Source organism: Fonsecaea multimorphosa (genome assembly GCF_000836435.1).
Source record: "Fonsecaea multimorphosa CBS 102226 unplaced genomic scaffold supercont1.37, whole genome shotgun sequence".
Taxonomy (NCBI): domain Eukaryota; kingdom Fungi; phylum Ascomycota; class Eurotiomycetes; order Chaetothyriales; family Herpotrichiellaceae; genus Fonsecaea; species Fonsecaea multimorphosa.
This window is the reverse complement of record NW_015971671.1, coordinates 266,439-294,171: the sequence shown is the minus strand read 5'-3', so window position 1 is coordinate 294,171 and position 27,733 is coordinate 266,439. Positions and strand designations below refer to the sequence as shown.

The 27,733-nt window shown below is 53.6% G+C and overlaps 11 protein-coding genes across 11 annotated transcripts; 4 read left to right on the top strand and 7 right to left on the bottom strand.

The window, feature by feature from the left end:
- Positions 1-446: 446 nt before the first annotated feature.
- Z520_11336 (uncharacterized protein) lies at positions 447-1,715 on the bottom strand (the record flags this gene model as incomplete). The annotated part of the gene is made up of 3 exons (XM_016781825.1): positions 447-1,404; positions 1,481-1,593; positions 1,662-1,715. The coding sequence occupies 3 exons, from the start codon at positions 1,713-1,715 to the stop codon at positions 447-449; spliced, it is 1,125 nt and encodes a 374-aa protein (XP_016627186.1).
- Positions 1,716-2,285: 570 nt separating this feature from the next.
- Z520_11335 (uncharacterized protein) lies at positions 2,286-5,075 on the bottom strand (the record flags this gene model as incomplete). Its single annotated transcript, XM_016781824.1, has 1 exon — positions 2,286-5,075. One exon carries the CDS (start codon positions 5,073-5,075, stop codon positions 2,286-2,288), a length of 2,790 nt encoding a protein of 929 aa, XP_016627185.1.
- A 1,761-nt stretch (positions 5,076-6,836) lies between these two features.
- Positions 6,837-7,415, bottom strand: Z520_11334 (uncharacterized protein; the record flags this gene model as incomplete). The annotated part of the gene is made up of 1 exon (XM_016781823.1): positions 6,837-7,415. One exon carries the CDS (start codon positions 7,413-7,415, stop codon positions 6,837-6,839), a length of 579 nt encoding a protein of 192 aa, XP_016627184.1.
- Positions 7,416-8,068: 653 nt separating this feature from the next.
- Z520_11333 (uncharacterized protein) lies at positions 8,069-9,029 on the top strand (the record flags this gene model as incomplete). Its single annotated transcript, XM_016781822.1, has 2 exons — positions 8,069-8,092; positions 8,154-9,029. 2 exons carry the CDS (start codon positions 8,069-8,071, stop codon positions 9,027-9,029), a joined length of 900 nt encoding a protein of 299 aa, XP_016627183.1.
- A 4,115-nt stretch (positions 9,030-13,144) lies between these two features.
- Positions 13,145-13,665, top strand: Z520_11332 (uncharacterized protein; the record flags this gene model as incomplete). Its single annotated transcript, XM_016781821.1, has 3 exons — positions 13,145-13,365; positions 13,425-13,549; positions 13,592-13,665. 3 exons carry the CDS (start codon positions 13,145-13,147, stop codon positions 13,663-13,665), a joined length of 420 nt encoding a protein of 139 aa, XP_016627182.1.
- A 943-nt stretch (positions 13,666-14,608) lies between these two features.
- Positions 14,609-15,433, top strand: Z520_11331 (uncharacterized protein; the record flags this gene model as incomplete). Its single annotated transcript, XM_016781820.1, has 1 exon — positions 14,609-15,433. The coding sequence occupies one exon, from the start codon at positions 14,609-14,611 to the stop codon at positions 15,431-15,433; it is 825 nt and encodes a 274-aa protein (XP_016627181.1).
- Positions 15,434-19,066: 3,633 nt separating this feature from the next.
- On the bottom strand, positions 19,067-20,010 carry Z520_11330 (uncharacterized protein; the record flags this gene model as incomplete). The annotated part of the gene is made up of 2 exons (XM_016781819.1): positions 19,067-19,428; positions 19,491-20,010. 2 exons carry the CDS (start codon positions 20,008-20,010, stop codon positions 19,067-19,069), a joined length of 882 nt encoding a protein of 293 aa, XP_016627180.1.
- Positions 20,011-21,417: 1,407 nt separating this feature from the next.
- On the bottom strand, positions 21,418-22,998 carry Z520_11329 (uncharacterized protein; the record flags this gene model as incomplete). Its single annotated transcript, XM_016781818.1, has 1 exon — positions 21,418-22,998. The coding sequence occupies one exon, from the start codon at positions 22,996-22,998 to the stop codon at positions 21,418-21,420; it is 1,581 nt and encodes a 526-aa protein (XP_016627179.1).
- A 489-nt stretch (positions 22,999-23,487) lies between these two features.
- On the top strand, positions 23,488-24,902 carry Z520_11328 (uncharacterized protein; the record flags this gene model as incomplete). The annotated part of the gene is made up of 3 exons (XM_016781817.1): positions 23,488-23,599; positions 23,654-23,771; positions 23,837-24,902. The coding sequence occupies 3 exons, from the start codon at positions 23,488-23,490 to the stop codon at positions 24,900-24,902; spliced, it is 1,296 nt and encodes a 431-aa protein (XP_016627178.1).
- A 96-nt stretch (positions 24,903-24,998) lies between these two features.
- Positions 24,999-25,671, bottom strand: Z520_11327 (uncharacterized protein; the record flags this gene model as incomplete). Its single annotated transcript, XM_016781816.1, has 3 exons — positions 24,999-25,023; positions 25,081-25,562; positions 25,630-25,671. 3 exons carry the CDS (start codon positions 25,669-25,671, stop codon positions 24,999-25,001), a joined length of 549 nt encoding a protein of 182 aa, XP_016627177.1.
- Positions 25,672-26,264: 593 nt separating this feature from the next.
- Z520_11326 (uncharacterized protein) lies at positions 26,265-27,563 on the bottom strand (the record flags this gene model as incomplete). Its single annotated transcript, XM_016781815.1, has 3 exons — positions 26,265-26,639; positions 26,708-27,205; positions 27,279-27,563. 3 exons carry the CDS (start codon positions 27,561-27,563, stop codon positions 26,265-26,267), a joined length of 1,158 nt encoding a protein of 385 aa, XP_016627176.1.
- Positions 27,564-27,733: the final 170 nt, after the last annotated feature.

Sequence of the window (27,733 nt, the reverse complement as noted above, 5' to 3'; positions counted from 1 at the left end):
GGGGGGGGGGTAACTATTTATTATTGACTTGAACCCATTTGAGAGGCCGTGCATGCGTGCGTGGCGTGATGATGGATGGGTCATTTTTCTACCGGATTTTCTCCCGTGCTCATTCTAAACTCGCCCCCCGTTCCCCCTCCAAGTAAAGTGAAAAGGACGTGGTAAAACAAAGTCTTTGAGAGACAGCCCTCCCCCACTTCCGGGGGGATAGAGGGCGGTTAGCGGAGACATGCATGACATGTGTCGTCTACGGTTTTTACAGAAAACTTCCGGGTGGGAGACTCCTTCATGCTAGATGCTGGGGCCTCATCACAGGAAGTAAGTAGCGAGGTAGTCTGGGGCCCCAGTCCTCTCCTGGTCCGACACTCGACTCACCACCCCGAAAGCGAAGAGAGAAAGAGAGTTTTCGCTCATGAGAGTGTCTTCGCCCAGCATTGTGTCAGGAGCTAGAAACTGGGCGGAGCGGCGGCGGCGTCGCCCGTGTCTATGGGACGGTGATGACTTAGTGCTGGAGGAGTGGCTGCTTCGTCGGCTTGCACAGGTGCAGGTGCAGGCGCAGGCGCAGGCGCGCTTGTTGAGGCTCTGCTGGTCGCAAAGCCAAAGCCGCCTTGGCCGCTGCCATCGGGCCCTCTCGGTGCCCGGATTGGTTCCTGGACGTGCTGCTGTTGAGGCAGAGGCTGCCCGGCAGCGGAGTTGTGGACCACCGCTCCCAACACCCCGTTCTCCCGCTGCTCTCGTCGCTGGAGATATGTCGATTCTGGCTTGGAAGCGTATGAGGGATCGAATAATTCCCGGTGTTGAGATCCACCTCTCGACTGGTTTCGAGAAGAGTTGATGCTGTGGTTTCCCCCCGCCACACCCGCTCCTCCTCCTGGTGGTAGTACCCCGCGACGCCCTCCTCCTCTGCCACCTCGACTTCGATTCGGCGTCGCAGATCGCGAACCTGGTGGAGTTAGGCTCCCTGCAGGACTGGAGGTTCCCGACTTGTTGTTATGGCCACCAACACCTTGCTGGTGAGAGGAGGACGACAGTGTTGTACTGGCACCGGCACTGGCACCACTGGAGCTCGTCCCGAAGAGCTCTTGTCTCCGTTCCTCGTATTTGCGCTGTTTCTCCTCGCGGTCCCGGGCCGCTTGGGCCTGTCGTTCGGCGAGGGAGAGTTCGCGGGCTTTCACCTCCTCTTCGTCTTCGGAAGACTCGCCGCCGCGATCAGCAGAGCTATTATTTTTATCCCTGTTGTTCAAGCTTAGATCCTGGAGACCGGCAGTGGGCGGTCGAGGAGATTGTGATTTTTGTACTATGGGTCCCTTTCTCGAGAGGAGGATCGGAGGCGGTTTGAACTCGGACCGTAGCGGCACGACGTTGCGCGATTCTAAAAAGTAGTTGGTTTCTCTAGGTCCTTCACTGTAGCAGGCAGGCCGCGACCCAGAAGTTAGCACAGGGAGACAAGATGCGGAAAGAGAGTTTCTTTTGGGCATACGCTTCGGCCCACAGCTGGCGGTTGAATTCGGCCTGCTGAGCCCTTCGCTGGGCTTTTGTCACTTTCGACGAGACTCTCCTGGATTCCGTTTCTGTGGGAGGGGTTGGCAGTTTCTGGAGGAAATGGGGCTTTAGCATATTGGGAGAATGGAGGCCTTGGACAAAGAAACCGCTTCACATACATCATCCGCGGTGGTGGACCACTCGTCCTCCCAAGCATCGGGAACCTTGCTCATCGCCGGGCGCTATAAGGGTTTGGTGGGATGTGGAGTGAAGAGAGGAGGAGGCTGAGCGGACTGGATGTTGAACATGTGCTGAAATGTCTGATGGCCTTGTTCAAATCAGTAATTGTATACCACAACACGATTCTAGTCGAGATATGTCTTCGAAGAAGGTGGGGGTGCGATCAAGGGATCAAGAGATCAAGAGATTTAGTTTCCTGTAGTTGGAACAAGGGCCGGACGCAGCCACTACTGCTCGGTGCATCTGAGTAGTGCCGGGAACAAGCGCATATGGTGTGGAGAAGAGAGGCCAGGGGGAGACGACGTAAAGACAGCCTTTTCTTTTCTGCTTGTATACTGTTTGCTTTATTCATTTCCAGAGGCCGGACGAGGCCAGATTAGATTAATCTTAAGGTAGTGTAGCTGCTCTGCTACCCGCAATCCGTATATCCAAGGTCGCTATCATTGCCTGTTTCCCGTTGCCACTTCCTCTTCCATAAGGTGAATTCCTAGCCGTGGTTGTCTAGGTTCTATTGCGTCGAGTGGTCACACAGACTTCTAACTCCAGTCCCGCCTGAGGCTCTGTCAGGAGTCGCGCGATGCGGCTTCTCGGTACGAGGCATCCACAAATCTACTGTGGAAGGACCTTCCCCTCGAGAATGTAGACGCTGCGTCGCTTCTTTTCCTCTTTTCCTTGTTCTGCGCGATCTTTTCCCACTCTTCCCATTCCCTGGCAATCTCGCCGAGAACCGTGGCCATGGCTGATGCGCTCGCCATGAGGCCATGCCCCTCGCCGTCCAGGATTCGTAATTCACATCGCTTCATCACGCTGTGCAGCCAACGTACGTTGTCCAGCGGAACCCTTGTGTCCTTGGCCCCATGATGAATTACAACTGACCGTGTCACTTCGGGATATCGGAACCCGATAGGTTTTCGCCGCTCTAGACAAACCAGCAGATCAATGGCGGGATTTGCGTTTTGAGTGGCCAGCGTCCAGATGCGATGTGTAAGTGTTTGGTTGTAGAGCGCTTGCCGTGCCTCGGGGCTCAAGCGTGGGGACATGGGTCGGGAATTCGTAGCTGAAGCCTTTGTGGACGAATACGTCTGCCTTCCAGAATCGGACTTTGGGCTAGACAGAGGTGGTGCTGGTATTCCCAATGTTTCATTATTAGCTTGATAGCACGATATGGCCCGGGCTCGGTTCGGTGTGCCTGTTCGCGGTCGCTCGGGCTCAAAGTCAGGAAGAGCGGCTCTGAATGCGCTGTCGTCGTTGAGATCTGGGAAAGCATAACCGAACGTTGCGTCCAGATTCTCCAGTTGCTGCTTGGCCTTTTTGGACTTTATCGGTTTCGGGTCCACAGAAGCACTTGTCGCAGTCAAAAACCTTGAGTTTGCGACCTTCAGGAGTTGTGCCGGCAAAACGCTCAGGATTTTGTGACTAAAGGGTAAATTGGCAATTGGCTGCGAGTCGGGCCCCAAGGTCGCTCCTTTGGGCATCTGTGAAGGCGGGATCCAGGGCGCCAGGAGATGAATGCGCCCTCGGACATATTGTGGCATTTTCAAGGCTGTAGCAAGAGCGTAGATTGCGCCTGCAGAATGTGCCAGGAGAGAAAATCTCGTGATCTCCAGCTGGCTGCATATGACAGCTACATCATCAACCCAGTTCAAAGGCGTACACTGAGATTCAGGTAACGGCGAACTTGCGCCTACTCCAGGCCGATCGGGTGTGATCAGCCTCAGGCGCAAAGTCCTGGCAAGCTCGTCGTAGAACGCTGTGAGGTATCGGGTCAACCCCATGCCCACACAACACAAAACTACGAACCCGTTGGGATCTCCCACTTCTGAAAAGGCGATTGTCCGGCCGGAACGAGGATGTCGTATCTTTTGTGTAAAACGGGGCGCACCAACGAAAGTTTCAACTTCTTCCGTTATTGACTTCATCTCGCTGAAGGCAGGCTCTTGCTTAGTCGCATGAGTAATGGAACTTCGTTTTCCCTGAGCCATGGAGTTCCGGTAAGCACTGTTGTGTCGGGACGGTGCTGCACTAGATGGATTCGATGTGACGCCGCCCATGGAGGGCGGTGGCGGTGGTGGTGGTGGTGGTGGTTCTTCTTTAGGGGGTTCTGGGATGAAGGCAGGCATGTCCGCCAGCTCAGATCCGTTGACCGTTGCAGACAGATCGAGCGGGCTTTCGACTTCAGGCGATTCTACCACCACCTCGGTAACAGAGAGCCTTGAAGTCTGGTACGGGCTTGACCCCTGTCTCGACATTTTGGGTGTTGCGATGGTATGCCTCTTCGCAGCTCGCTCCGATTTGCGAGCCTCATTTCTCCACTCCTTCTGGCGCTTTTCTCGTGCTTCTTGCAGTTCCCGAATCCGTCTGACAGTCGAGTTATCGCCTTCGATGAGTTCGGAATCGATGTTGAGCTCTTTCAGGTCACGACCAGAGAATGAGTGTCTATTCTGCTGGTCCTGAGAGACGTCTGAAATGCCTGTGACGCTGCGTCTGAGCGATGACCGACGAGAGGGTATCATGTGGCTCCCCAAGTCACCCCTGCTCAATCGCAGAGCAGTAATCGTAGGACTCTCAGCTGGCGCTGGGTCAGCTTGAGCCCCCATGCTCGAACGCCCGTCTATTGACGACGCGCGAGTAGGCCACCTGTTCTCCTTCTCGTGATCCATGCTGTAGAGGGACTCGGTTTTCCGTCGCCTGTCCGACGAGACTCGCCTGGGAGGAATGGGCCTCGTTGCAGCCATCTCGCGCATCGACTCGGTGGTTGGTTTGCGATGAGTGGCACTCAAACCACTGACGAACGAGAACGTTGAGCTGGCGCTAGAACGGTCTCGTCTCTCAATGCTAGGCACTCCGACGCTGTCAGACTCGGCACGCGACTTGAGGCTCTGTATAGACTCCCTTGTGGCTAGACCAGTCTGAGAATTCATATTTATGGAGTGGATGAACGATCTGCTTGACCGTTTGGACAACAATGGTGGCCTTCTGGCGTACTTGATCACCGGCGCAGCGGCGGCCTCTCCCTCGCTACTGTCATCGGCGGTAGGTGGATCGTTCTGTTCCCTGTCCAAGTCATCCGCATTGGGTGGCTCCGTCGAATTGGAACGGACGGACAGATCTCCGGGTATATGTATGCCGGCGTTCACGCCAAGGTCTTGTCTAGCATACGATGAGGCGGATATTTTGCTCAGAGAGTCGATGAGTGAGGAAATGACTTGTACTGATTCTGGGGGGGTTTGAGGGCGGTAGGACAACGGTGGTATTTGCGCGGCGTCCGAAGGGGGAGGATCAATATTGGGCCGATGGGACAAGGGATGGTCGTATGGATGGTCGACAGATGCAATATCGTCGCGATAGTCCATGCCTTACATTGCAGGTGGAAGAGGTCGAAGAGCCGCAGTCAGGACTCGGTACTGTTTTCGAGGTGATGGTGCAGGTGCGCATGCACAATGCAGTTGAGGAACGGCCCAGGAGGCGGACAGGGGAAAGGCGTCTTGCTACAGCCAATCGGGGTCAGCTCGTGGGATAGGCGAAATTTGAAATTTGGTATGGGATTTGGCAAGAAAGCCGTGTCTGTGGGCTAGAGCTCGTATCTCGGGCGTGTCAAAGGGAGTATCTGGCATTGCATTGTAGGCTCATCGACTGTGCGCAACAGAAGTATGGGGAGAGGTTTGGAGTAAGAAGCAGCCGACGAGGCAAGTGATTGAGCTGCCCTGTGCCAGCGTTGAGCCCTGCGCCGGGGATGTTTGAAAAGGACTGGCACCCACTGACACCCACCGGCGCTGGGGGAGTGGATTCTCAATTAGGTTGCATGTAAAAGGGCGACCCAGTTCGGAAAATTAACCTGCAGTCTGACCTTACCGTACCCGTTAGGTAGAAAAACGTGTTGTTTCACCCAACATAAGAAGGTTCCCTCAACGGCGGAATCGCGAGATGCCACGCCAGATCGATACCTTGTACCTCCAAGTCCGGACACTTTGAGCAATCGAGAATAGCCAGCTCTAAAGATAAATCCAGTATCTCTACCTCAATTGAATCTGACCTTTATTCTCATAGAGAATGATCCACAGGTTCGAAGAGGAAGGCCCCGTGTCAGACCATGCGACTTTTGCCTTTACCTCATGGCTAGCTCGAGGGGCTTCGAGACGAACCAGAACGCCTGGAGATCATCCGTCCATCGACCGGCGGGCACGATTATGCACGAAACACGAGCCACGTTCAACCGTGATTGATCAGCAGCAGAGGAGCTTGTTCCCTTAGCTGCAGTCTGCGGAGCTTCCAGCAAGGCACCGGAAGCCCCCCTGGCCATTGATTGAAGAGCTGCCCTCGCCGGTACAAGTGCGACTTTGCGGTCGCTACTCGTAGGCTAGGGGTACATTTTCCGCACATTCTCATTCGGATTGGTGGCATCCTAACGGAACAAGTTCTTATCGCAGTTGCACATTGCGGTGCTACGTTGATTTCACGACGCATGTGGAGCGCGGACATTGAACGTCCCTGCTTGTACGAGTATCCACGGAGATATTGGACAATCATACTGGAAACAAATGGAACCAGTCACTCCAATGGTCCCATATCACGTGTGCAACCTCAGAGCTGCCGGCAGGCTTGTAGTGGACTCTAATTGAGCAGATTTGACCTCTATGTCTAGGATATGGACTAAAGCCGACCTGTATATAAGATACAATGCTCTCATGTGGCGCCCAAAGTGATGCCGAGCGATCCCTCAGCCACATCCAATGACTCTGCAGGAAACAGAGCAGCATGTGCTGGTCCTGAAGCGGAAAGTCTTCCCTGAAGAACAATCCCTAAAAAGCGATGTATCGTGGTATCTTCCAAAACCCAAGAAGTGGTCCTTCAGAACCTTCTAGCGGGCCTCCGCTGCAGATTCCTCGAGAAGTCAATATTCTTTCCTGAACGCCATGCTCAAAGACAACATATAATCTTTCACTTTTGCAGAGACCAGTGTATCCCATTGAGAACCAAAAACCAATTTTAGACACGCAGCACCCAATCGGTGCCGTTTATCAAGTCGTGAGTCGTGGTGGCGTGCGTGAGCCTGTCATCGTTGACGATGCGAGCAGGGAGGGTGACAGGGGAAAAAAAATCGGCCACGTGGTGTATCATACAGTAACCGGCAAGCCAGCTCGTAATTTCTCTCGTTCTTCACCAAAGGCCCTGCGAGACATTTCCAAGACCATTTCGAACCCTTCCCGACCTCGAGCGGCATTTTCTCGAAACCGCTCAATGCTGGCTTCTTCGATTTTGGTGCGGATCTTTTGCCACCCACCGCACAACGCTACAATCTTGGCTTGTTGTTGGAATTCTGTCTTTTGTTTCGCATCGCTGGAGGAAGGCTGATAGACCACAGTCTCCCGACATTCCAGAAGATTTGACCAGGTCATGTTTGTGCTGCACATTGTGACTTTCTTGGAAGCTGGGTCCACGTACGAGACCTCATAGACATAGCTCGTAGTTTCACCTCCAATGATGCTCAGAATCCATTTCGGCGCGTTCTGCTGGCATGTGATAAGACGTTCGGTGCGGAGGATGCCTGTCTGAGGGTCGATGTGGCGCGAGAGCGTGTCGACCGCCAAAACATGAGAAGCTTTGTCGTTCCAGGGGCAGTATTTGCGCCAATTGTTGGTGCTCACCTCCTCCCAGGAATAGTCGAAGGTGTAGGAAGACGAGAAAATCTTCATGGTGCTAGGCTGGGATGGATGGAACCGGTCACGGAGGGATTGAGAACGGTCGGCGAGCGACAAGTCTGGCGGTTTCTATTCAGGGGATGGTATATCGTTCTATTGACTGCAGACTTGGTCTAAGGTGAGGTTGACTGAGTGATGAGGTCTACCCTGAGCTTCTGCAGAGCTAGAGATTTTAAAAAAGAGTGTGGGAGGGATGGCTATCGACGTGAATATGGCTCGTCGAACATTCGCATGCGGAGGAAGAAAATGGAAAAAGTGAAAAATAGCCAAACCGATAACCGGAGTTTGTCCCTCGGGTTTTCTTTTTCTGCGCACCGGAGAGGATCGGAAGATTGTCCAGATCACGTGAATCATTCGCCTCAACGATTATGCTGAGAAAGCATTTCGTCTGACAGAGGAGTCGGAGCTCATTACGCTGTGAAGTGGCCAGCGGGCTGCGTAGAATGTTGGTTGTCATGCAGAACCATTATACATCATCGATCTTGCCTTCTCTATCCGGAATCTGGTCCTTTCTTTCATTCTCGAGCCATTTTCGGGCCAGCATCGCCGAGGGGTGCGCCCAAAGATTTGTGCCCATTCGCCCGCAGTTCCCCAAATCTGTCACCTATGACATAGCATAGTCCGCCATCACTCAGAACTCATTCACCATGTCGGAATACTGGAAATCAACAGTACGTCAACGCCTCTTCGTCACTGCAAGGTCTGTATGGCGCATTGCTGACTGGTCTACAGCCGAAATATTGGTGCAAGCATTGCAGCACCTTTGTCAAAGACACCCCATTTGAGCGCAAACAACATGAGGGCACCGCTAAGCATCAAAATAACCTGAAACGATTTCTTCGCGACATACAGAACAGCCATGAGCGAGGCGAACGGGAAAAGGAGCGGGCCAAGTCAGAAGTCGAGAGATTGAAGGGTGTCGCTGGGGGTGATACAAACAGATCCTCGAGCCCTTCACCTTCCTCTCGGACGCAGACAGCCCATTCCGCATTGAAACCTTCCTCAGGCCCTCAATCCACTGCAGATCGGAAGAGACAATGGGCGCAGCTGGCCGAGATGGGGATCAAAGTCCCCGAAGACTTCCGTTCTGAGATGGCCATGGCGGGTGACTGGCAGGTGGTGTCACAACAAACGATTGATGAGACGCCATCAGAAGCCCCCCTGAGTAAAGGTGTCAAAAAGCGCAAATACGAGGGTCAGGATGAAGAAGAAGAGGAGAAGAAAGAAGCTGGGGAGGCTGTTGTGCGACGCGGATGGGGTGCTGCCACCAAAAGATATCCTGGCCATGACAAAGCCGATCTTGACGACCTCTTGTCGAGTTCGATCTCGGTGAAGAAGGAAAATTCCGGATCATCGGGTGCGCAATTTGAAAAACAAGAGAAGGACTCTTTACAACAGGGCAACAACCTTGTGCTCAATCAAGATGGGCGCCAAGGTGGAGATTGTACCTCAGTCAAGGTGGAATCCGCTCCCGGCAACCGCTCACACGAAGATGATCCGGTCTTGAAAGAGGAGCCAGGCTCATCACAACCACCCATGTCTATGGACCAGATTCCTGAGGACATTCCAATTCCTGTGTTCAAGAAACGTAAGGCTAAAATATCCTGAAACGCCATGACTGATGGCTCTTCGATGGCATGGTGGAATCTAGGCCGGCAAGAAGCGAACCGAAGTCCAGATAAGCGAGATGATGAGCAAGCCAACCTTTGATTGTCGACTGATTACGTTCAGTTTTGGCCCAAACTCTGATGCAAATTTTGCAGAACCATTGGCCCTTTGCAATTAATTGCCCAAGTCGTGGCACGAACGTCTCAAGTGGCGTGACCACGTGGACTCCCTGTGGTACAAATGCGACGACACTGATAATATGACAGCAGTGACAGGATCATCCTCGTCTGCAAGGTGTTACGCCCCCAAGTTCCGCCAAGCGAAGATACCTAGGTACCCAGGTACAGTTGTTTCCCGCAGTTGGATCGTGCAAGGAGCCCGAACGAAAACAAGTGTTAGTCGGGGTTAGCACCAGTCGGCATCTTCTCGTTGTTCGAGAGTGGCCAGCAAAGAGAACCACGGCAACTCATGCAATGACTAGTACAACATCAGCAAAACGCCAAACATTAGACGTCTGCTTCCAAGGAGTCCATCGGGCATGCCGGATGGCACTCATAGGCAACTTGACCTAACACACTGTTTCGGCCACTGGACATCCCAGGAGCCCTGCTCTCTAGGCGAGGTTTACGTAGACTCTGTTGAATCAACGTCGTCATCACTGACCGCCTCCAGGTGTTTTTAGAAAGGTGTCATGCATGATTTCCATGTCACCAGCCACCAATTGCACGTCGAGACAGCTTCAATCATTCCAGTTGTCATCCTCGTTTATTGCTGATTATGCCGAGGAGTGCCCAATGCGCCCGGCCGTGAAGGAGGCACGAGCGGTGCATTGCCTGCAGCAGTCGTCTCCAGGAGCCTAAGGCAAGGGCCTCTCGATCGCCTCTGCACAACCTGCATGCTGCTCGCCTTTTAGTCCCGTAAGGGATCTGGCTCGTTCGGAGAATATTGTGCTGCACGGTTGCATGATTCGCGACTCCAATGCACCTCTGTCAATCATCCTCATGATCCCGATGGTCGGCCACTTGGTGGAAGACCTTGACTAGCAGCTTGGATCAAAATTTGGCAATTTTCGTCTCCCTGCAGGACGCCCTTGGATAGATAGGCTATTATCAGGAGGGACACTATCTAATAATGGCCGAGTCGAGGCTCACAGGGGTCAAGTCCTCTGGTCAAGTACCGTCTCAGGGTATGATTTCATGCACCATTCTCGTGTTAAGCAGACGGGCTCATGTGACACCAAAGCCTCCCTCGAGACGACGGTTGACAAATGGTACCTGGGCGGTACCGGGACCAATGCGGGCCACCATGCATTGTGGCTGGGCGATCATGACGGCTGGAGGAGCGTTCCTGGTATGGTCAACGTAGAAAGTCCAGTGCCCGGGGGGGAGAGGCCTGCAAAAGGCAGAGGCAAGGCACATCTCGGAGCGAGGTCCAACTTGTCTCGCTAAGAAGCACATACAAACTTAAAAAAGGCTAAAGAGTGCCCTGTGCGCCAGAGACGTGTGGATGAGGGACGCTCTGGGTGCTCGTGGTGGAGTATCTCGAGTCTTTAGGCCGTCGTGGACTTGTCGAGGACGAGTCTTCCTGGGCTATTGTCCCAACTAGCTTGTCTGGAGATTTTCGAACACTTGTTTCAGTCGATAGCGTGACGGGGGTTATGGTGATCAAACAGCAAGGTCCCAGGGATATCACACGCCAATCCGTGGATACCTCTTCAGAGTTTTGCTATCTCTTTGCTCCCCCCTCACCCCAACCTCTCCAATAGTCGGCTGGGGTGGTAGCTGAATGGGTCACCGGTGGCGCACCGCGTGGAGCGAAGCCAGACAGGAACAGAAGGAGACACAGAATCAGGAAGCGGAGCGCGAAGGTCGACGAGGTAGGAAACGCACCAGTCTTTTTTTTCTCGCTGGAGCCCGGCAGGTCCCAGAACTTGGATTGATTTCCTAAGGTTGGTGGGTTTGGATGCTGACATGGTCACATTGAGAGACAGCCTCAAAGGAAGGATACGGAGTACCCTGTCGGTGTGCTATGCTCAAGTGGGCAGAGTCAGGGAGGGAGGTGCATGCAAGCGCAAGTGCAGCGAGTCGACTACTGGGCTCGGTTACAGAAGTGGGCGCCGGCGGGCTTCACTTTGCCCAAATTGTTCAAATCTGTTGGTGCCTCGACTGATACGACTCCATTTCTCGAAATCCCGCTAGCAGGGTTCTAGAGTCCCTTGGCAACGGTCAAGCAGCAGCGTCGTGAGGTCGTTCTCTTTCGGGACATTGCATTCAGACAAGAGAAGGACACCAAGGAGAGAGGCCGGGCAGCGTCAACAATACCAGAACAACATTGGTCCGTGGCCCATGATTCAAAGCTGAACAGTGGGACGACAAAGAAGTCTGCTCTCCACGGTGCGTTATCTGTCCTGTTGTATGGTTCAGCTCCTGGTGCCCGATTCCTGATTTGCTGCCTGTGGTGCTCCAAGTTGCTTTGACACTTTTTTTTCTCCCGCCTCCATTTGGACCACCACGACCACATCCCTGTTCATGATTTGAGCAATCTTCATCCTTCACCGTATCCACCGAGACCAACATACGGTGTACTGGTACCCTTGTTGTATTTCTCCAGCCTTGAGTCCTTGACAGCTCGGGCACTATTCCTTACAAAGGGGAAAGAGGGGGCCGGAACTATGCCCTGTTGGACATTTGTCTTTTGTCTTTCTCAGCTTGATCAATAATTGTTACCGTGTATAGCTGGCCGCCCCGATGCACATTAATGCAACCGACCTGGAGCGGGAAGCGCTAGGAGTGGGCAAAGCCGGCAGCAAGAGACGCCCCCAGATGGTCCCCCCCCCGTCCTGGATGAAGCACAGTCTAAAGGTGCTTAGACTCAGGCCTAACGTCGTCTGGCGTCGGGAGATGCCCTAAGCGAGAAGCCTCTTGACTGGGTACCAGGGAGTTTGGCAAACTCTTTTGCTCAGCAGAGGCCACCGAGGCCACAGACGAGTCGACCCAGCAGCCACTTCTGAGGAGTCGTTTGGGTCACCACTCCTGGTGACCGTTGATTGACACCTTACCGATACCTGGTTCCGGGCCGTTCGGGGGCACTTGGATGGAGTGGTGCTTTGTCCGTTGTTTCCATCCATTGTCCACCTCGTCGCCCACTAGTGCCTCGCGGCCTGGTATGGCATTTGGAGCACGGTTGCTTTTCGAGTTTATTGCACCTTGCCTTTGCCCCCCCCCAGAGAATGCTTGTCGTCTAAGGCGGCTGATCGAGTCGAAGCGATCCCAAGCGAGGTTCGTGCCAATTTCGCCATCGATATCTGATTCATGCTCACCTGCGCTTCGGCACTTGTGACGTCCGCGACGCCTGGAGCATAGAGCGAGCACTCTTATGGTCAAGGCGTTGAGCCACCACCATCCACTGGCGACTGGTGGGCGTTTCACGGGGCCTGAATGGGGTGACCAAGCACTCCAGCAGCCAGCAGCTCCCCCCTGCCCCGTCAAGCCCTGTCAGTGGACTCGCATGCCTGTCAACCGCCGCTCCTCCTTCCGTCCAGTGCCATGCCACTTCGCTCCTCCATCCTCAGGTCATATGTTATGTTACTATGGTGCAGGCACACCATACCACAAACTCCACACGCTTTCCTAGTATCTTGACTTTCTTCACACCTTTGCTTTGCGCTCGATCCCCCTTCATTCCTAGGCTGTGTGTTTCCCTTGTCGATTCGCTGGGCTGCTTTCTTGTCTGTGATTTTGTGTCGCTTGCTGACTTGCGTTACCTTGCTTGTCCGGTGCAGAGGCGCTCTTCCAACTAGCCCGTCTGCAAGGAAGACAGAAAAAGCCGGTTGGGAAGAGAAGCAAATCTTCACGGGACCGGAACAAAAAGGACCAAAGGATTGGGCCTGGATACCGATCAGCTGGAAACTTCGTTGAGGATCGTCCGACTGGTTGTCTGAGACCCAATTCCACGGTTACCGCTTGGGAAGAAAGCATACGACGACGAGAAATTTGCACTCTGCCAACCTTTGTCATTGACGTCGCTTTGCATCGCAACTTTGCTGCTTTGATCGGCTCTGCTCGCGCGAAGCAACACAAGGGCGAAAAGCCACGGACCTAATGAACTATTCAAATATGACCACGGCGGCTCTACAAGCTTCGACGGCACCGATCAGCCTGCCGCCGATCAGCAGCATCGACTTCCACACTCAAGTCGCACACAGGCCGGAACCAGAAGTTGTGCAACCTCTACCGCCCCCACCGCCAGCACCGCAACGTGTGCTGCCACCGCTGCCGTATCCTTACGCTGTTCGACCAGCCCCAGCACAAGTACCCCCGCCGCCTGTGCCTTCCGAGTATGTCCATTCACGACCAATCTACCCGGGAATCCCTTCGCCATACCAGCAAATGCCAGGACGGATGCCTCTGCCCTCGACGACGGACCCGAATTTGATCGTTGCACCTCCTCGACACAAAGCGAAGGAGGTGAAGAGACGGACGAAGACAGGATGTCTAACATGCCGAAAGAGGCGCATCAAGGTGAGTTTCTGATCTTTTTGCGCTCCTGTCTACCCTCTTCAGCCCTGCCCGCACTCTCCATTGTGTTCATGTCACCAGCACGTCTTTTGCCCACGTTCCCGACACACATGGGTTGAGCGGGTTTTGGCAGCGAGCGCATGGCAAGGCAAGGCCAGGCCACAGGCAAGAACCCTTTTGGGGGGGCTCGCCGGGCGCGGGCAACTTTACACGGGGGGCTCCACTCGGGCTAGTGAAGTGATAGCCGTGGGTGGCGCCTAAGTGCAAATCCAGTGGGTGCCCAGGGAGCTCCTGCGTGGCTCCTGCCCCCCCAAAGGATGCCCGGCCCTTTTTTGGTCTTGGACTCTTGGGGCCTGGTGATCGACCATGCCATCTCCGCCCGTGTCACAAACCTTCCCTACTCCATCCCTAACTCAACGGCGCTACACACTTTTTTCCTGTGTCTAAGCGACTCCATCGCTCAACGCCTCTCTTCGTTTCGAGATTGCTCTCCCGTTCTTCAGTCCCCTTTGGGTCACGGCAGCACTTTCCCTCGCGTCCACCTGCACTATTGCTGCTCTTCCGCAACCGCGACCGTTGATTTCCCTTGTCTCTCCCCTCGCACGGCGCTAACGACTCGATTCTATTGACAGTGCGACGAAGGCCGACCAGAGTGCAGAAATTGCATGAAGAGCAAGCGCACTTGTCAAGGCTACGACCCGGTCTTTCAGACGCAAGGACCGCATTCCCTGCACCCTGCGCCATCCGCCGTGGCCAACAACATCAGCAACAACCCTCCACCGACCACCTCAATCAGCAACCAACCCCGGAGGTTTACCACAACTCCCATCAGTCCTCCCGTGGCCAATCACCACTCCTCCATTGTCTCCAGCTCGCCTCGAGATCACTCTGAATATCCTTTCCCGCGGCCGCCTGAACAGATCCTGCCTCACATTAATCAGCCGTATCATATGGATGGGCCGCATCAACCTGGTTTAGCTCCATATCCACCGCCTGGACGAAGTGAGTGGCGTTGAGCCTGCGATTCTTCTCTCTTGAGACTGACCTGGAACAAGTGCAATAATGACCGACATGGGTTCTCGTCCGACCCCAAGGACCATTGAGTCCATTTGTACAATTGCTGGCACAAAGATTCCTAGTGTACCACCTATTCCACCCGATTCCGTCCCTAATCTCGAGTCTATTCGGAAAGTGTACGACATTGCCTTTGCTCCTGGTCTTGACAAGCTTCTGGAGGCGGGCCAGTCGAAATGGTTTGCAAGGGAAGGATTCCCTCTTCTCTGCGCAGACCGGACCCAGTTGGGCAACATGTTGGCGTATTTGACATTGGTTAGTAACCACGCCGATACGCCTACTGAAAATGCGACCCTGGCGAGTCAGGAGGCCCGAGTGACCTGGGCGCTGCTTGAGCTTTGTATCAGACCGGTGCATGACAGTGGCGAAGAAGCAGACAGACTCGCCCGCCGATGCCGAGCCCTGGGTGCGATCCTGACCGGCGAACCATTTAGCATCCCCACCGCAACAATGGCCGATTTTGTCCACCAAGAGGAGGTCGAACCAGAGCCGAAAACAAGTGCGCTTGAAAAGCAACTTGCCAGGAGATCCGAAGAATTTTGGAAGTTTGTGGAAAGGGCTGCTGCGAGTCAGAGGGCCGATGGGTCCGGCTTGTCCGCTGCCGCCGTGAGACAATGCCGACCATATCTTGACGGGATGGAGAATAGAGATGTCATCTACAGTATGATGTTGCTGGCATCTGGGGGCAATGGCGACCTTACTTCGGAACGAGAACTTGCAAAGAGATACCTGGAAACTCAGGCGAATGGACGTGCCACGAATCAAGTTTTTGCGACTCTTTCTGGCATGGCGTTGAGGGCGTTTGAGGGATAATTGTGTCGTTGGTGTTGGATCCAAAGCCCTGGCTCTTGGTCACCAGACTTATGTCTTTCTCTACGAACATTTCCTTTGTGCCGGTTTGTTATGGTGGTGGTCGGGATACCGAGAATGGCACACACATACCCTTTTGTTCATTTGGAAATGGGAGCACCTGCATACTCGAACTCTACTATTCATTGGTCACATACGGTCTGCTATTGTAACTATTACTCGTTGAGTTACATCAGGTTTGCGCTACCTATTAGGGGGACAGGAACTGTGGACGAGGATCACTTTGTGGCATGCCTGGCGGGTGAATGGAAAGTACTGAAAGTGGATGGTGAACATTATCCCATGCACAAGCCGAGCACAAGCCGAGCATGTGTTGAAACAAGATTTTGGCAAAGCACAATGAACAGGATCAACCTTTGGCGGACATTGTCGCAGTCCCTGCAGGCGTTCTTCGCCGCCTTTAGCACACCCCTGACTGCATAGGTAGAAGCCTTTACACAGACGATGCTGTTATTGCTCACAAGATGTCTGGGTGTCTTCGGGGTCTACGGGGAGCTGATACCGATAGTGATGATATCAATCGCTATCACATGCAGATTGAGAGACTCATAGTCCGTACATGAGGCTAACCCAACCAATGTCTTTGGGGTCTGCCGAGCTGGGCACCAGCATAAGCGAGTATGCAGGGATCACCGTCGCGGGCCGGTAGCGAGTTCTAGGCTCGGAAGCGAGGTTTCTCCCTTCCAATAGCCTGTAAGAGGAGGGCCAGAATGTCTCTGCCTTGATCCATTTATTTTCCAGCTACTCGTATAATTACGAACTAAGGTCTGTGTGGAGAGAAGGAGGAGAGAGAAGAGGAGGGCAAAAATAAGGGCAATCGGCGACGACAACCAAGCAAACATGATGGATTGCGGTCTAGATTTTGCCTGAGGCACCCACTCGTGCCGCTCCACACACAGCCCCGCTACGCCTTGACATTGGGCAGTGATGTATTGAGGCCGGGGTTTGGGGAGGCGACAGTCCTAATAATACGAGAAGCTCAACGACTATGGCCTCGGTACCGAGTGTTTTGTACCTTAGCTACATATGTAAGAAACACACACGAGCAAAGTTTAGCAGCGAATCAAGAGGGCGAGACAGGGAGAAGAGAGAAAGAGAGAAAAAACTAAAAACCTCGCGAAAAAAAAACAAGATACTTCCCGTCCCGCAGGGTACCTGGTAGTCACTAGGTATATATATGCATACGACGTGCATACACCTCGCCCTCACTACTAGATCCGTCGCACTAGTAACTCGGTAGGCAGGGAGGCGAGCGAGATACATAAACGAAGGTACCCTACCATACCTGGAATACCGTACAAACGCGCACCTGCCTACTTGGTACATACATGGAGACAAAGTCGTCCATGCATAACGGAGTAAGGCTGAGTGCATGCATGAACCGACCGACGGCCCCTCCTCGCCTTTACAACCATCGCATCGGATGGGACTGGGGGCTAGAACTCAACCTGAGGGGTTCATGTATGTATGTATGTACCCCCTGCCTGATCGTCTGAAACGGATCGGTATCCGTGATAATACTCGTAACGCTTACCTGAGTAGGTAGGTATGTCGGGGAACCTCTGGGTGACAAAGTACGCTTTCAGCCGAAACGAGGTTTTTTCAAAAGGGTCCAAGATGATCAGCAATGCCGCGGTCTTCTTTCTTATTTTCAAGAGAGGCAGAGAGGGAGAAAAAGTGACTCCACCCTATGTGTCTTACCCCATCCACTCGCCCCAGCCAAGTACCTAAGGTAGGTACCTAGGTATGTATGTATGTACGCATGAATCATAGATACAGACTTATACACGTCTTGCACAACCCTACCTATGAACACTATAGGTATAACCTATTCGGACCGAACAAAACTAGTCTCAGGTAGATGGTCAGTCCCTGCATCCGCGAAGTAGAAAGGAGGGGGGGGGGGGGGGGGGGGGGGGGAGAATCGGTTGGGCTACCGGTAGTGTTAGGAGGGCCCAGAAGGGAACGACGGCCGGGGCGGGCCTGGAGAGCACCCATGGGGAGGCGAGAAATCAATCCAAAAAAAAGAAACAGGCCTTAGGTATACGAGGAAAACTCGCGTCCATACCTTGCAACCCCTCCCCTTTCGTACGCCATACCACAATCGCGCACACTTTTTTTTTTTCTCGTCTATATCCCGTTGCATTAGCGCTTTCGGGTTCGGCTCAGTTGGGGTTACCCGACGGGCGCCCCCATATTGGATATTCAATCAATCAATCAATCAATCACGTTTGGGAAAAAGGACACCCCTGGCCCTGGGGGGTGGTGTTATGGTGTGGTAGGTAGATACCTACCTATCCTGGTAGGTGGTGACCTTGGCCAGGGCGAGCTTCTGTACAAGTACCTATAATGGGATGATGCGAGTGGGGGGGAGGTCCACTTGAGACACAGACACACCCACATATAGGAAAAGAGGGACGAGAGAAGAGAGGGAGAGGGGAGAGGGAGAGAGGAGGTAAGATGGGCCAGAATATTCCAAGCACATCACAGCCCTCGAACTTGGTCGGTCTCGAAGCTTGGTATTCCAAAAGAGGTCGGGAATTGATTTGGTCTGGAGGGAACACACTCGTCAAGAGACCCTATGTACCTATGTTGTTCCGTCTAATCGGTACCAGAGACCAGTATGCCATGACAATCGCGCGGATCCTCTCCCTCGCATAGGAACAGTGACTCAGCCACCATGCGAATATGCTAGACACTCCCCGTCTCATTCCTTCATCGACGAGGTACAGAACTGCGGATATTCGGCAACCTCGTAGGCACGCCAACAGACATCACCTTGTTGGGCTTCCTCAAACGAAAAGGAATACAACAGAAGCGGTGGCTTGGTAGTTTGGGTATTTTCATCGACTCCTCATAAGTAATCATGCCGTATCACAACAGCACCCCCAATGCTCATGTCAGTGGCACTCTTTGCAGCCGGCGTCATGTTCCATTCTTGTCCTCGGTGACCCACCAGTCTCAAGCAGGGCAGAATGTGGTTCGACCTTCGTCGCCCTTGATTCTTCACTGAGACAGCCGGTTGGCTTCTTTGAGAGGCACACTATGGTTCGACCGAAGAGGTCGGCGTCTCCTGTCTGCGCAGCTGACTTGTTCAAGAGATGTGGCTCCAAAAGCCCATCCGTTCCACATCCGCAGCCTTTTCTTCGTGCTTCCTTGCCAGGTTGCTGCCTAGCTCAACTCACAGGACCTCTTACACTCGTAAAGCTCGTCCACTTCGCAGATCACTGATTTCCGTCTCCTTGCCACCTCGTCTGCGTTGCGTCGTTACATCATGCGGCAGTCGGAGGACCCTGGGCTCCGGGCCTTGCAATTCTGGCGGGCTGGGAACAGTGTACGCATATGGCACGGTATCTGTGCGCAAAATCTGGAGAAGTCGCTGGCGACGCTGCTTCATCTTCTCAAATACCGTCAGGACATGAGTTGACCGACCGTCACAACCCATCGACAGATGTAACACGAAATGGTCACACGGGTTAGTGGTGGCTCCAAGAGCCTCGCAAGAAACGGCCAGTTCATGTCTCTTCGGTACGCAAAATCGTTTCTGGGATTCGTCAAGACGTCACAGCTCCTCGTTCAATCATGCTTCTTTTCGACGCTGACGATCCTCTTTCCGCCCATCTTTCTGATCTCTTCCTCCAGTGTCCCCTCCATGTGCATTTTAGCAATATCGTCGCTCCCGCCTAGACTCTGCGCATTGATCATGATATTTGGCACGGTCCGTCGGCCGGTCAGGGTGGCCAGGAGGTCTTGTAGCTTGCGGCCTAGTGTGGGAGCTGGCGCATCGTCGTCTTCCTCAGCAACGTGAGGTTTGGGAACGGGAGTGGTCATCAGATCGAGTTCCACCACGTAAGGAGCTGGCGAGATACTGTAAGTTTCTAAAAGAAGGGCTTTGGCCCGCTTTGAATAGGGACAGTAGGATTTGGAGAAGATGATAACTTTGGGGGATCTCGTTAGTACTGCACCCATTGTAGCCAAATGAAGGTGGGTTTGGACCTACTCGGGCTTTTCTTCAGAATGCTTTGCAGCTCTTCGCGCGCCATATCCTCTCCGTCGTCCTTTGCTTTCTCGACTTTGTTGCCGTTGTATGCGGTTTCCTCACCCTTTCCATCAGCCGCGACATCCGTGGCATCGGCAGCTTTGGCGGTGTCGACGGGGTATTTCGGCTTCTCCTTCGGCATGGTCTTCCTGCCACCGATACTGACATCGTCGTCGTCGTCGAAACTGATGGTCGAAGTATACGGGTGATTGCCTTGGACGGGCGACGCGTCAAAGATCCTTTGGTCCTCCTCGCGTTGTTCCTTCTGCCTGTCCAGAATCATCTGCAACTCGCGATTCGTTTGCGCAGTCAACTCTTTGTCGGAAAGGGCGCCTCTCAAGATGCCACGACGACGCGATAATGAGGATTCGGTGGTTTTGCGGAAGTCTGTGGTCGTACTAGAGCCTGAGAAGAAGAGGAAGTAGATCAAGAAAAGGCCAACAGTAAGGGCCACGGCCTGGCGGCCGCGCATGCCCGACATCTTGGGTATTTGTTTTCCAAGACTTGTTTCGACGCTGATAGTTCTCGCGCGCAGGGTGGTACAGGGGCAAGCGTTGAATTGGTGAAAGAGGTCTTGATATCCCACTCGATCACCACTTAGTAATATGCGCAAGCTGCTATGGTACACGGCTGCCGTAGAGCGTCGCTTCTGCCGGGTTTCTTAATAGAGGCAAGGGATAAAAACAAAGAGGTAAGAAGTAGAGGCAAGCAGAAGAAAAGAAGATATTGCGCGACAAGGAGAGTTTGTAATATTATTGTATGTGTCTACCTAGGTGAGAAATAATATTATGGCAAGGTGGATGAACCGCTCGGAGAATTGATAGGGAAATGAGGTCAATCCAAGTGCCACTCGGCACCCGGCGCGAGGGGGCGATGGGGGATCAGCTAAACACCACAGGGATTAGCCAGGCACCCCAGGCACCCCAGGCACAACCATTCAGCGCAGCCAAACGATCAGACAAGGGCGCAGGCAAGGAGAAGAAGCGGCTGCTCAGGGCTTCTGCGACTCACAGAACCACTCGCTGGGAGAGAAAGCCTGCGCTTGGACCTAGTGAGCCGCTCTAGGAGAGACTCCTCGGGAAGTGAAAGTGCTGGGAGCAGGCTCGCAGAGTTGCAGGCGACAGGCCAGAGAAAGTGACAGGGCACTGACCAGGCTTGCTAGGGCACTGACCATGGGTGACCAGGGCCTCTCCGAATCATCATCGGGGGTGATGGGGGCGACGGGGGCGGGCTCGGCAGGGCAATTTCAAGGATCTCTACCCCACAGAATCAGGCAATCAGGGGCGCATAGGCACATCTGGCCTGGAAGCCACCGCGTCGTAGCCTGACAATCGATCAACCACCATTGCCAAAAAGCAATCTGCCATTAGCGAAAAGCCTGTGAAGAACTCATTTCCGGAGGCGTCATGTGCCCGCGCTGTCGAGTTTCTATGACACATCCCTTTTCGATGATAACGGCCAACTAATTAGGTACCTACCTATAGCTGTATTCGGTCGTGATCGAGGGATGGGAAACGAGGAAAAAGGGGTCAGATCGACTTGGAGACGGCAGTTGGCAGTTTGTACATTGTCGTGGGTCGCGTGTCAGTTTTGTGGTCGCGTCAGCGATATCACACATCACAGCCTTGTCACATCCTCTTTTGGCAACGTGTAACGGTTGTACATATTACATGGGTATGGAGGGATCTACGGAAGATCCATTCTGCAACACCGTGGTTCTCCTTCACTCAGCCAGTTGTTACATATTCGCACATCGCACCTGTCTTGCAAAGTTCTTTCCAAACGCCGCGCTTTGATGTGGTATCCAAGAATATCATCATACAGGTCAGGTAACATAAGAAAGAGGCCAACTTCTCCCGTCCATTTCGTCTCATTTCGCATTTCATCTTCATGCCATCAACCCCCCCAACACCACTCTCTGCACCCCGATCATCTCTCTCTTGGCCGACTCTCGAGAAGCTTGTTCAAACTCGCGGACGATGGCTGAAACAATCACTTTTCGGATTCGCCCGTCGACTTTGGCGAAGAGATCACTGATCGCGCTCGTGCATGCCGATGGACCTGTCAGGATCTGCAGCAACCGCTGATAGGTATCGATCAGCGCGTCGCACAAGGTTGCAAACACTGTGAAAAAGTCTGGCGTGAACGGGAGAGGCGGGGTCTGAAGGTGGGTGTATGGTCCTTCGTTAGGTAGCAGCGTTGAATTCGGTGCATCAAATGGTGCCGGAGGAGGAAACGCCGACGCGCTAGGAAAGTTGACCGCCGGCATAGGAGCCAATGGCGAAGAATTCACCAGCGTAGTTGCCGACGAGGCAAAGGTGATCCCGCTAGCCGTAGTGTCGATTGAGGGTTGTGAACTATGATGTCCACCTTCCGGCACTGTGGAGGGCGGCGAAGTAGTCGGAAGCATGGGAAGGCCGATATCAGTCACAGCACCACTCGACTTCCGAGGTCTGGACGTCGTGGCGGCCCTCTTGAACATTTGAGGGATTCGTGCCCGACTCAGCGAACTTGCCGAACTGCCATCAGGCGGATGTAGTTGCTGAAAGGATTCAAATTCCGTAAACAGGGTATTCAGATTTTTCAGATAATCATATGCGACCGCAGTGCTATTTGCAGCGTTGGCAGCGGTTTGCGGCTGAGGAGGGTGAAGGTCCAGAATCGTCGGGAGTGACATCCCCAAGAGCATGAAGTTGACTGCGCGACGGGAAAGTCGGTTGGGCGTATAAGACGGCAGTCTTGTGATGTCGGTTTCGTGGAATAATACTGTATTGAACCAGAAAGACCGGCCCTCGTGCGCCCTTCGCAGGTATTCCAGTGTGGCTACCCTCTTGTGTGTCATCTCTTGTATCTGTGCGTAGGATGCGAGATTGTTGGATTGGTTTGCGACTGCCGCCGCCGAGTTGTTGAGGAGCAGGCCATTGAGCGCCAATGCTGAGGGCACGTCCACCTCTCGTGGAGGGTTCTCCTTGCCTTTCGTGGTGTGTGTGCTTGTATTATCTTCTGCAACGCTAACGTTGCTCGAGACCTTGTGTAGCGGCGCGCGATTCACGCCCGAGGGGTTGTAGACCGGAGCAATACTGCCAGCTGGAAGAGGTAGCATGTTGTTGTCAGCGGTAGCGTTGGCAGTCACATCACTGTTGGTTCGGCTGAGGAGATCGGGTCTGATGGGATTCAGGGTGACGGGCGCAGGAGGGGCCGTAGCCGTTCGAGTGTAGGCTGGTCGGGGACGAGGGCGAGGTGGTGTTGAGCCGGCGGCGGAGAGAGTAGCGTCGAGGGATGTGTTGGATCCCAGAGGTTTGTGTCTGCGCGAAGGAGATCTCGTGATCTTGGATAGGAAGCCAGCCGCACCTCCTGCTGACGTTGCTGCTGCTCCTCCTCCTGCAGAATTGGTTGAACTGATGGAGCCATCGCGCGAGGATTGAGACCGAGGCTGACTCTGGCTCTGGGTGATACTAGGCTCTGTCATACTACTGCCTCCTAGTTGTTTCTTCTTGGTACCACCTGATCAGGGCGATCGAGATTGCCGAATCAGAGCGGCAGCCCAGGTCAATAGTGTGCGCCGGACGAAATCTGCTACCACGCAGAAAAGGGAGCGGAGTTTTTTTCTCAAAGGGTACCTGCAGATAATAGTGTGTAAGGGGGACGTTACGAACAGACAGGGGGCCAGAGGGTTAGCAGAGGATTAGCAGAGGGGCCAAAGGTCATGGCTTGTGGGGAGAGGCGTTGAAGTTTGTGCCATTCACGTTGCGCCATCTGTTCAGGGGCCCATCGTCCACCCATTTCCGTCATGTGTGCATGCATGTGTGTCTTCCCACGCCTCTTCGTCCCACTCCCACGCAGATCAAGGGTCTATGAATACCTCGTAATGATATTCGGACGATTCCATCCTGAACAACTGCATGCACAATCCTCAAAGGCTGACTCCCGCTGCACTTGAGCAGTCCACACAGGAAATATGGATGTGGAGGTGCCCAAGCCTGGTCAATGGCCGGTCGATCCCCAGGACGACCAAGAGATCCGAAAAGATCGCATTTGGGTCGATGGCTGCTTCGACTTCACGCATCACGGTAGGTCTCCGCCATGACACCCAAAGGTAAGCCCAGTCTAATCCATCCATCCAGGTCATGCTGGCGCACTGAGACAGGCCCGTCAACTAGGTGCAGAGCTCTACATTGGCCTCCACTCGGACGAGGAAATCTTGGAGAACAAAGGCCCAACGGTCATGACTTTGGATGAGCGGTGTGTACCTTTCTTTCTCTTGGTAAAAATTTCCACGGGCATACAAAACTAAGCCTTCAGCAAAGAATCGCCGCCTGCGACGCCTGTCGATGGACAACCAAAGTCATTCCCCATGCTCCCTATGTGACGGCCCTGCCTTGGATCTCTCACTACGGGTGCTGGTATGTCGCCCACGGCGATGACATCACCTCTGATGCCGGCGGCGAGGACTGTTATCGTTTCGTCAAGGCAGCAGGCCGCTTTCTCGTCTTCAAACGGACACCCGGCATATCCACCACCGACCTGGTCGGTAGGATGCTACTGTGCACCAAGACGCATTTCATAAAATCCTTGACAGACGAACTGCAGGGCAAGGTTGACGGTGTCCTTGACCCAACAAAGGCCGCCGCTGGGGCTGAGATGCTTGAGAGAATCAAAGACTATGCCCTGGACGAGACAGCCTCGAAGCCCGGCGCCGAAGTCTGGACTTGGGCCAGCACTCGATCGAACAAGCTAGGAGAGCAGGAAGAAGCTGCCGACGCTGGTACATTCAAGAAGATCGTGCCTGGGAAAGGTCCCAAGCCTGGTCAACGAATAGTGTATGTCGACGGCGGCTTTGATCTCTTCTCCTCGGGCCAAATCGAGTTTCTCAAGCGGGTCAATCAAGCAGAGAACGACGAGGCTTATGTCGTCGCCGGAGTTCACAACGACGACGTGATAAACCATTGGAAAGGCCTCAACTATCCCATCATGAACATTTTCGAGCGGGGTCTCTGTGTTTTGCAGTGCCGCTACATCCACGCAGTGGTCTTTGGAGCTCCATTCTCCCCTTCAAGGGCATACCTGGAAGCCATACCTGTGGGGAAGGTTACTGCGGTATATCACGGTCCGACCACGTTCATGCCTTCGACGTTTGATCCATATGTCGATGCAAAGGAAATGGGAATATTCCGGCAGATCGAAAATCACCCATACTCTCACGTCAACGCCGCCGAGATCGTCGGGCGAATCATGAAAGGCAGGCAGGCCTTTGAGGAGCGCCAGAGAAGGAAGGGAGAAAAAGCTGTGGGAGAAGAAGCCGTTCGACAACGAGAGATCCTCGAGCAGAAGCAGGCTGCTTTGGAAGCAGAAAGGCGAGCTGCGATGGAATGAAACCAATGGATCGTTTCTTGAGTTCTTGATCATGCGGCACTCGAGGGCAGAGAAAGACTATATACATGTCGGCCCCTTTTAAAACTGCAATAGAATCTAGACAAAGCTTCGGCACGGATAACTGCAAGCAGTGTTAGCAAGATATAATGTCTTTCGGAAAAAGGGGAAAAGCACATACGCATCTCCATAGCTCGTTGGCCCGATCGCATACTTGACGTCCTTCTTGTATCCGTGAGCCACCGGTCGAGGGGGCAGACCATTCTCCCCCAGCACCGCCGTGGCCTTTTCGTGATCGAAATATGTCGCAAGGCCCTTCTCCCCTTCCTGCTTCACGGTCACCAACTGCTTGCTACCCTCCTCACCAGCCAACAACTTGGGGCTCGGGTTCGCCGCACTCCCCACCGTCAAGAGCCCCACCACATCGCCTTGTGTGACCGTGCTCAGTTTTGGATAAGCCCTTCGAACATCTCTCTTCCAATACGGGTTGTCCGCGATGTCGGCGGCCGGAGTGGTAACGGCGTCATCGTATGACTTCGGGTCGAGACCACCGGGGGTCGGGTTGCGGAAATGTTTTACGGGAACACCGTTGCTGCGGTTGGGGTCGACGGAAAACAATTTGCGGATGGTCTCCCAGATGCCGACGCTCTGTTGGGTATATTTCTGAAGAAGAGGGGGGAGAGTCAGTAACAGAGGTAAGGGCAATTGGGGGGGACTATGTTGTGGTTACCTTTGCAACGCCGACGACATCAGTAATGGGTTTTCCGGCCATTCTGGCCGTGGTCAAAGTAGACGACCTATCTCCTCCTGATCCACCTGAAGGTTCACACAGCGGCCACGGGAGAACTCGAAGTGAGAAGAGTAGGAAGCTTGAAGTCAATCTAGGGCTGCGAGGATGGTGGGTTGCTGGAAGGACTTCCTGCAACATCGAGCTGTCGGCTGAAGTGCAAATATCAAGGTCCGCCGTAGTGCTTGGCAACTGTGGATCACAAACCCTCTAAATGCACATATCATGAAACATCTGAACAGGGCGGCCACGGCGGCCTCTCCCTCACATGTTGTAGTTCTTTGGTCTTCTTAAGTTGGGAGCGCATACATAGATACAGAGAGACGGAGGTGATTGAGAGAGGAGTGCAAAGCACCCCAGAGTTTGATGACTAAAGAACATTTGCTATTGATAGAAAGCGAGAATGCAGAATGCCATCGTCGCTCTAGAAGAACCCCCCGTGTTGTGGACCAGTCGCCTAACCTGTGCCGCTGTAGCATGCCACCCATCCAGGGGTATCTATTCGTAGACAGTCAAATTCCCAACTCCCAGGGCGCCATCGCTATGCCGTCGATCCCGATTATCCTAAAAAGAAGCTCCTAACCGTCGACTCCAACGTCCTCAAAGACATCGTCGTCGTCGTCGTCGTCCACACCGGACTTGGTGTCCATATCCGAATCCTCCACTTTTGGCGCAACGTCCACACCCGTTGGGTTCAGCAAAGTGGTGTCCTGCTGCTTAAATTCCTGCTTCAACTCCCACTTGCCGTTGAAGTCGCCGGATTTCCACATGAATGCGATCTCCGAGAGTGTTTCGCGAAGATACGCTTCCGGTTGGTTGACTTTGGCTTTGAGGTCGCGCAGACCCCAGATGCGATGTTGACGGAAGAGATCCAAGAGCTTGTCGATAAGGAAATGCTTTTCCACACGCGCCGCACGATTATCCTTTATCGTGTTTTTCTTACTTATAGCGGTCTATAGTCCAAGAAGTTAGTTGTGTCCAGGCGGCACGTAGCAAGACAGTGTGGGTTTGGTCTGCTTACCTTGATCGCAGCTTGTCGTTCTCTCGCAGTCGTGATCAATCGGTTGGTCTTTTCCGGGTCGTAGTCACCGGTAGCAAAGATGGCTTGTTCTCGCTCAGGCACCTTGAGGAGCTCGGCCGCCTGCTTGTTCTCGAGCACAAAGTATTCATCGTTCTTGACTGGCACTGCTTCGAACTCCTTCGCAATCGTACCCGTGATAGCGGTCTGTTTCGGTATAGGCCGTCGAGTGTATGGCACGAATCGGCCCTTGTTTTCTTTCTTCTTTTGTTCGCGCTTGTGTCTTTCGTGGAGAAATGAGCGGCCTTGTCCTGGGTTGCCTTCTTCGTCAACGTCGTCCCATGCGAATGTGCGGGGCTTGTATCCAGGGAGGTCTTTCTCCGAAAAGACTAATGCCTGGCCGGGTCTTCGTGACCGCAGCTTTTCACGCGGCGCGGTGAAGAGGTTGTACTCTTTGGGCTCGTTCTCGAAAGCTGGCAGCGGGTATAACAGTAAGCTGACCTGTTGGTCATCTCATTAGCCATTTTCCGCGGAGAGATCATACGCTGAAAGGCTATTACAGAGGGAAGCGTACCCTTGAGGGATTAGACTCTGCGCCTTCTACCCTGATTTTGCCAATTTCAATCTCGTCGTCATCTTGCAGCTTTGAGAGTGTCTCCCATAAGGTTTTTGGAATGTGACTGAGCCATAGTTGTTGCTGTGCCTGTGAAAAATCGAGGTCCCCCGCATCCTCATACATGTCATCATCTTCGTCTACGAAAGGTGACGGCGTGTCGTCCGTGGGTTCTAGCTTGATATTCTGGTCGGGCGCGGGTTCTAGCTTGACCCTAGGAATTCCTGTCCCTTGCAGAGTTGCCATCTTGAGAATAATGGGTGGTGAAAAGAAGAAGAAATGGCTCAGGATGGAACGGTAAATAAACCCTTGGAGGTCAAATGCTGCGGAGGGAGGTTTAGGTTCAAGCGTCGCTTCGGGAATAATGACATCGGGCGAGCCGGGGTCCACGCGTTCCAGCCAATCAGAGCTTTAAA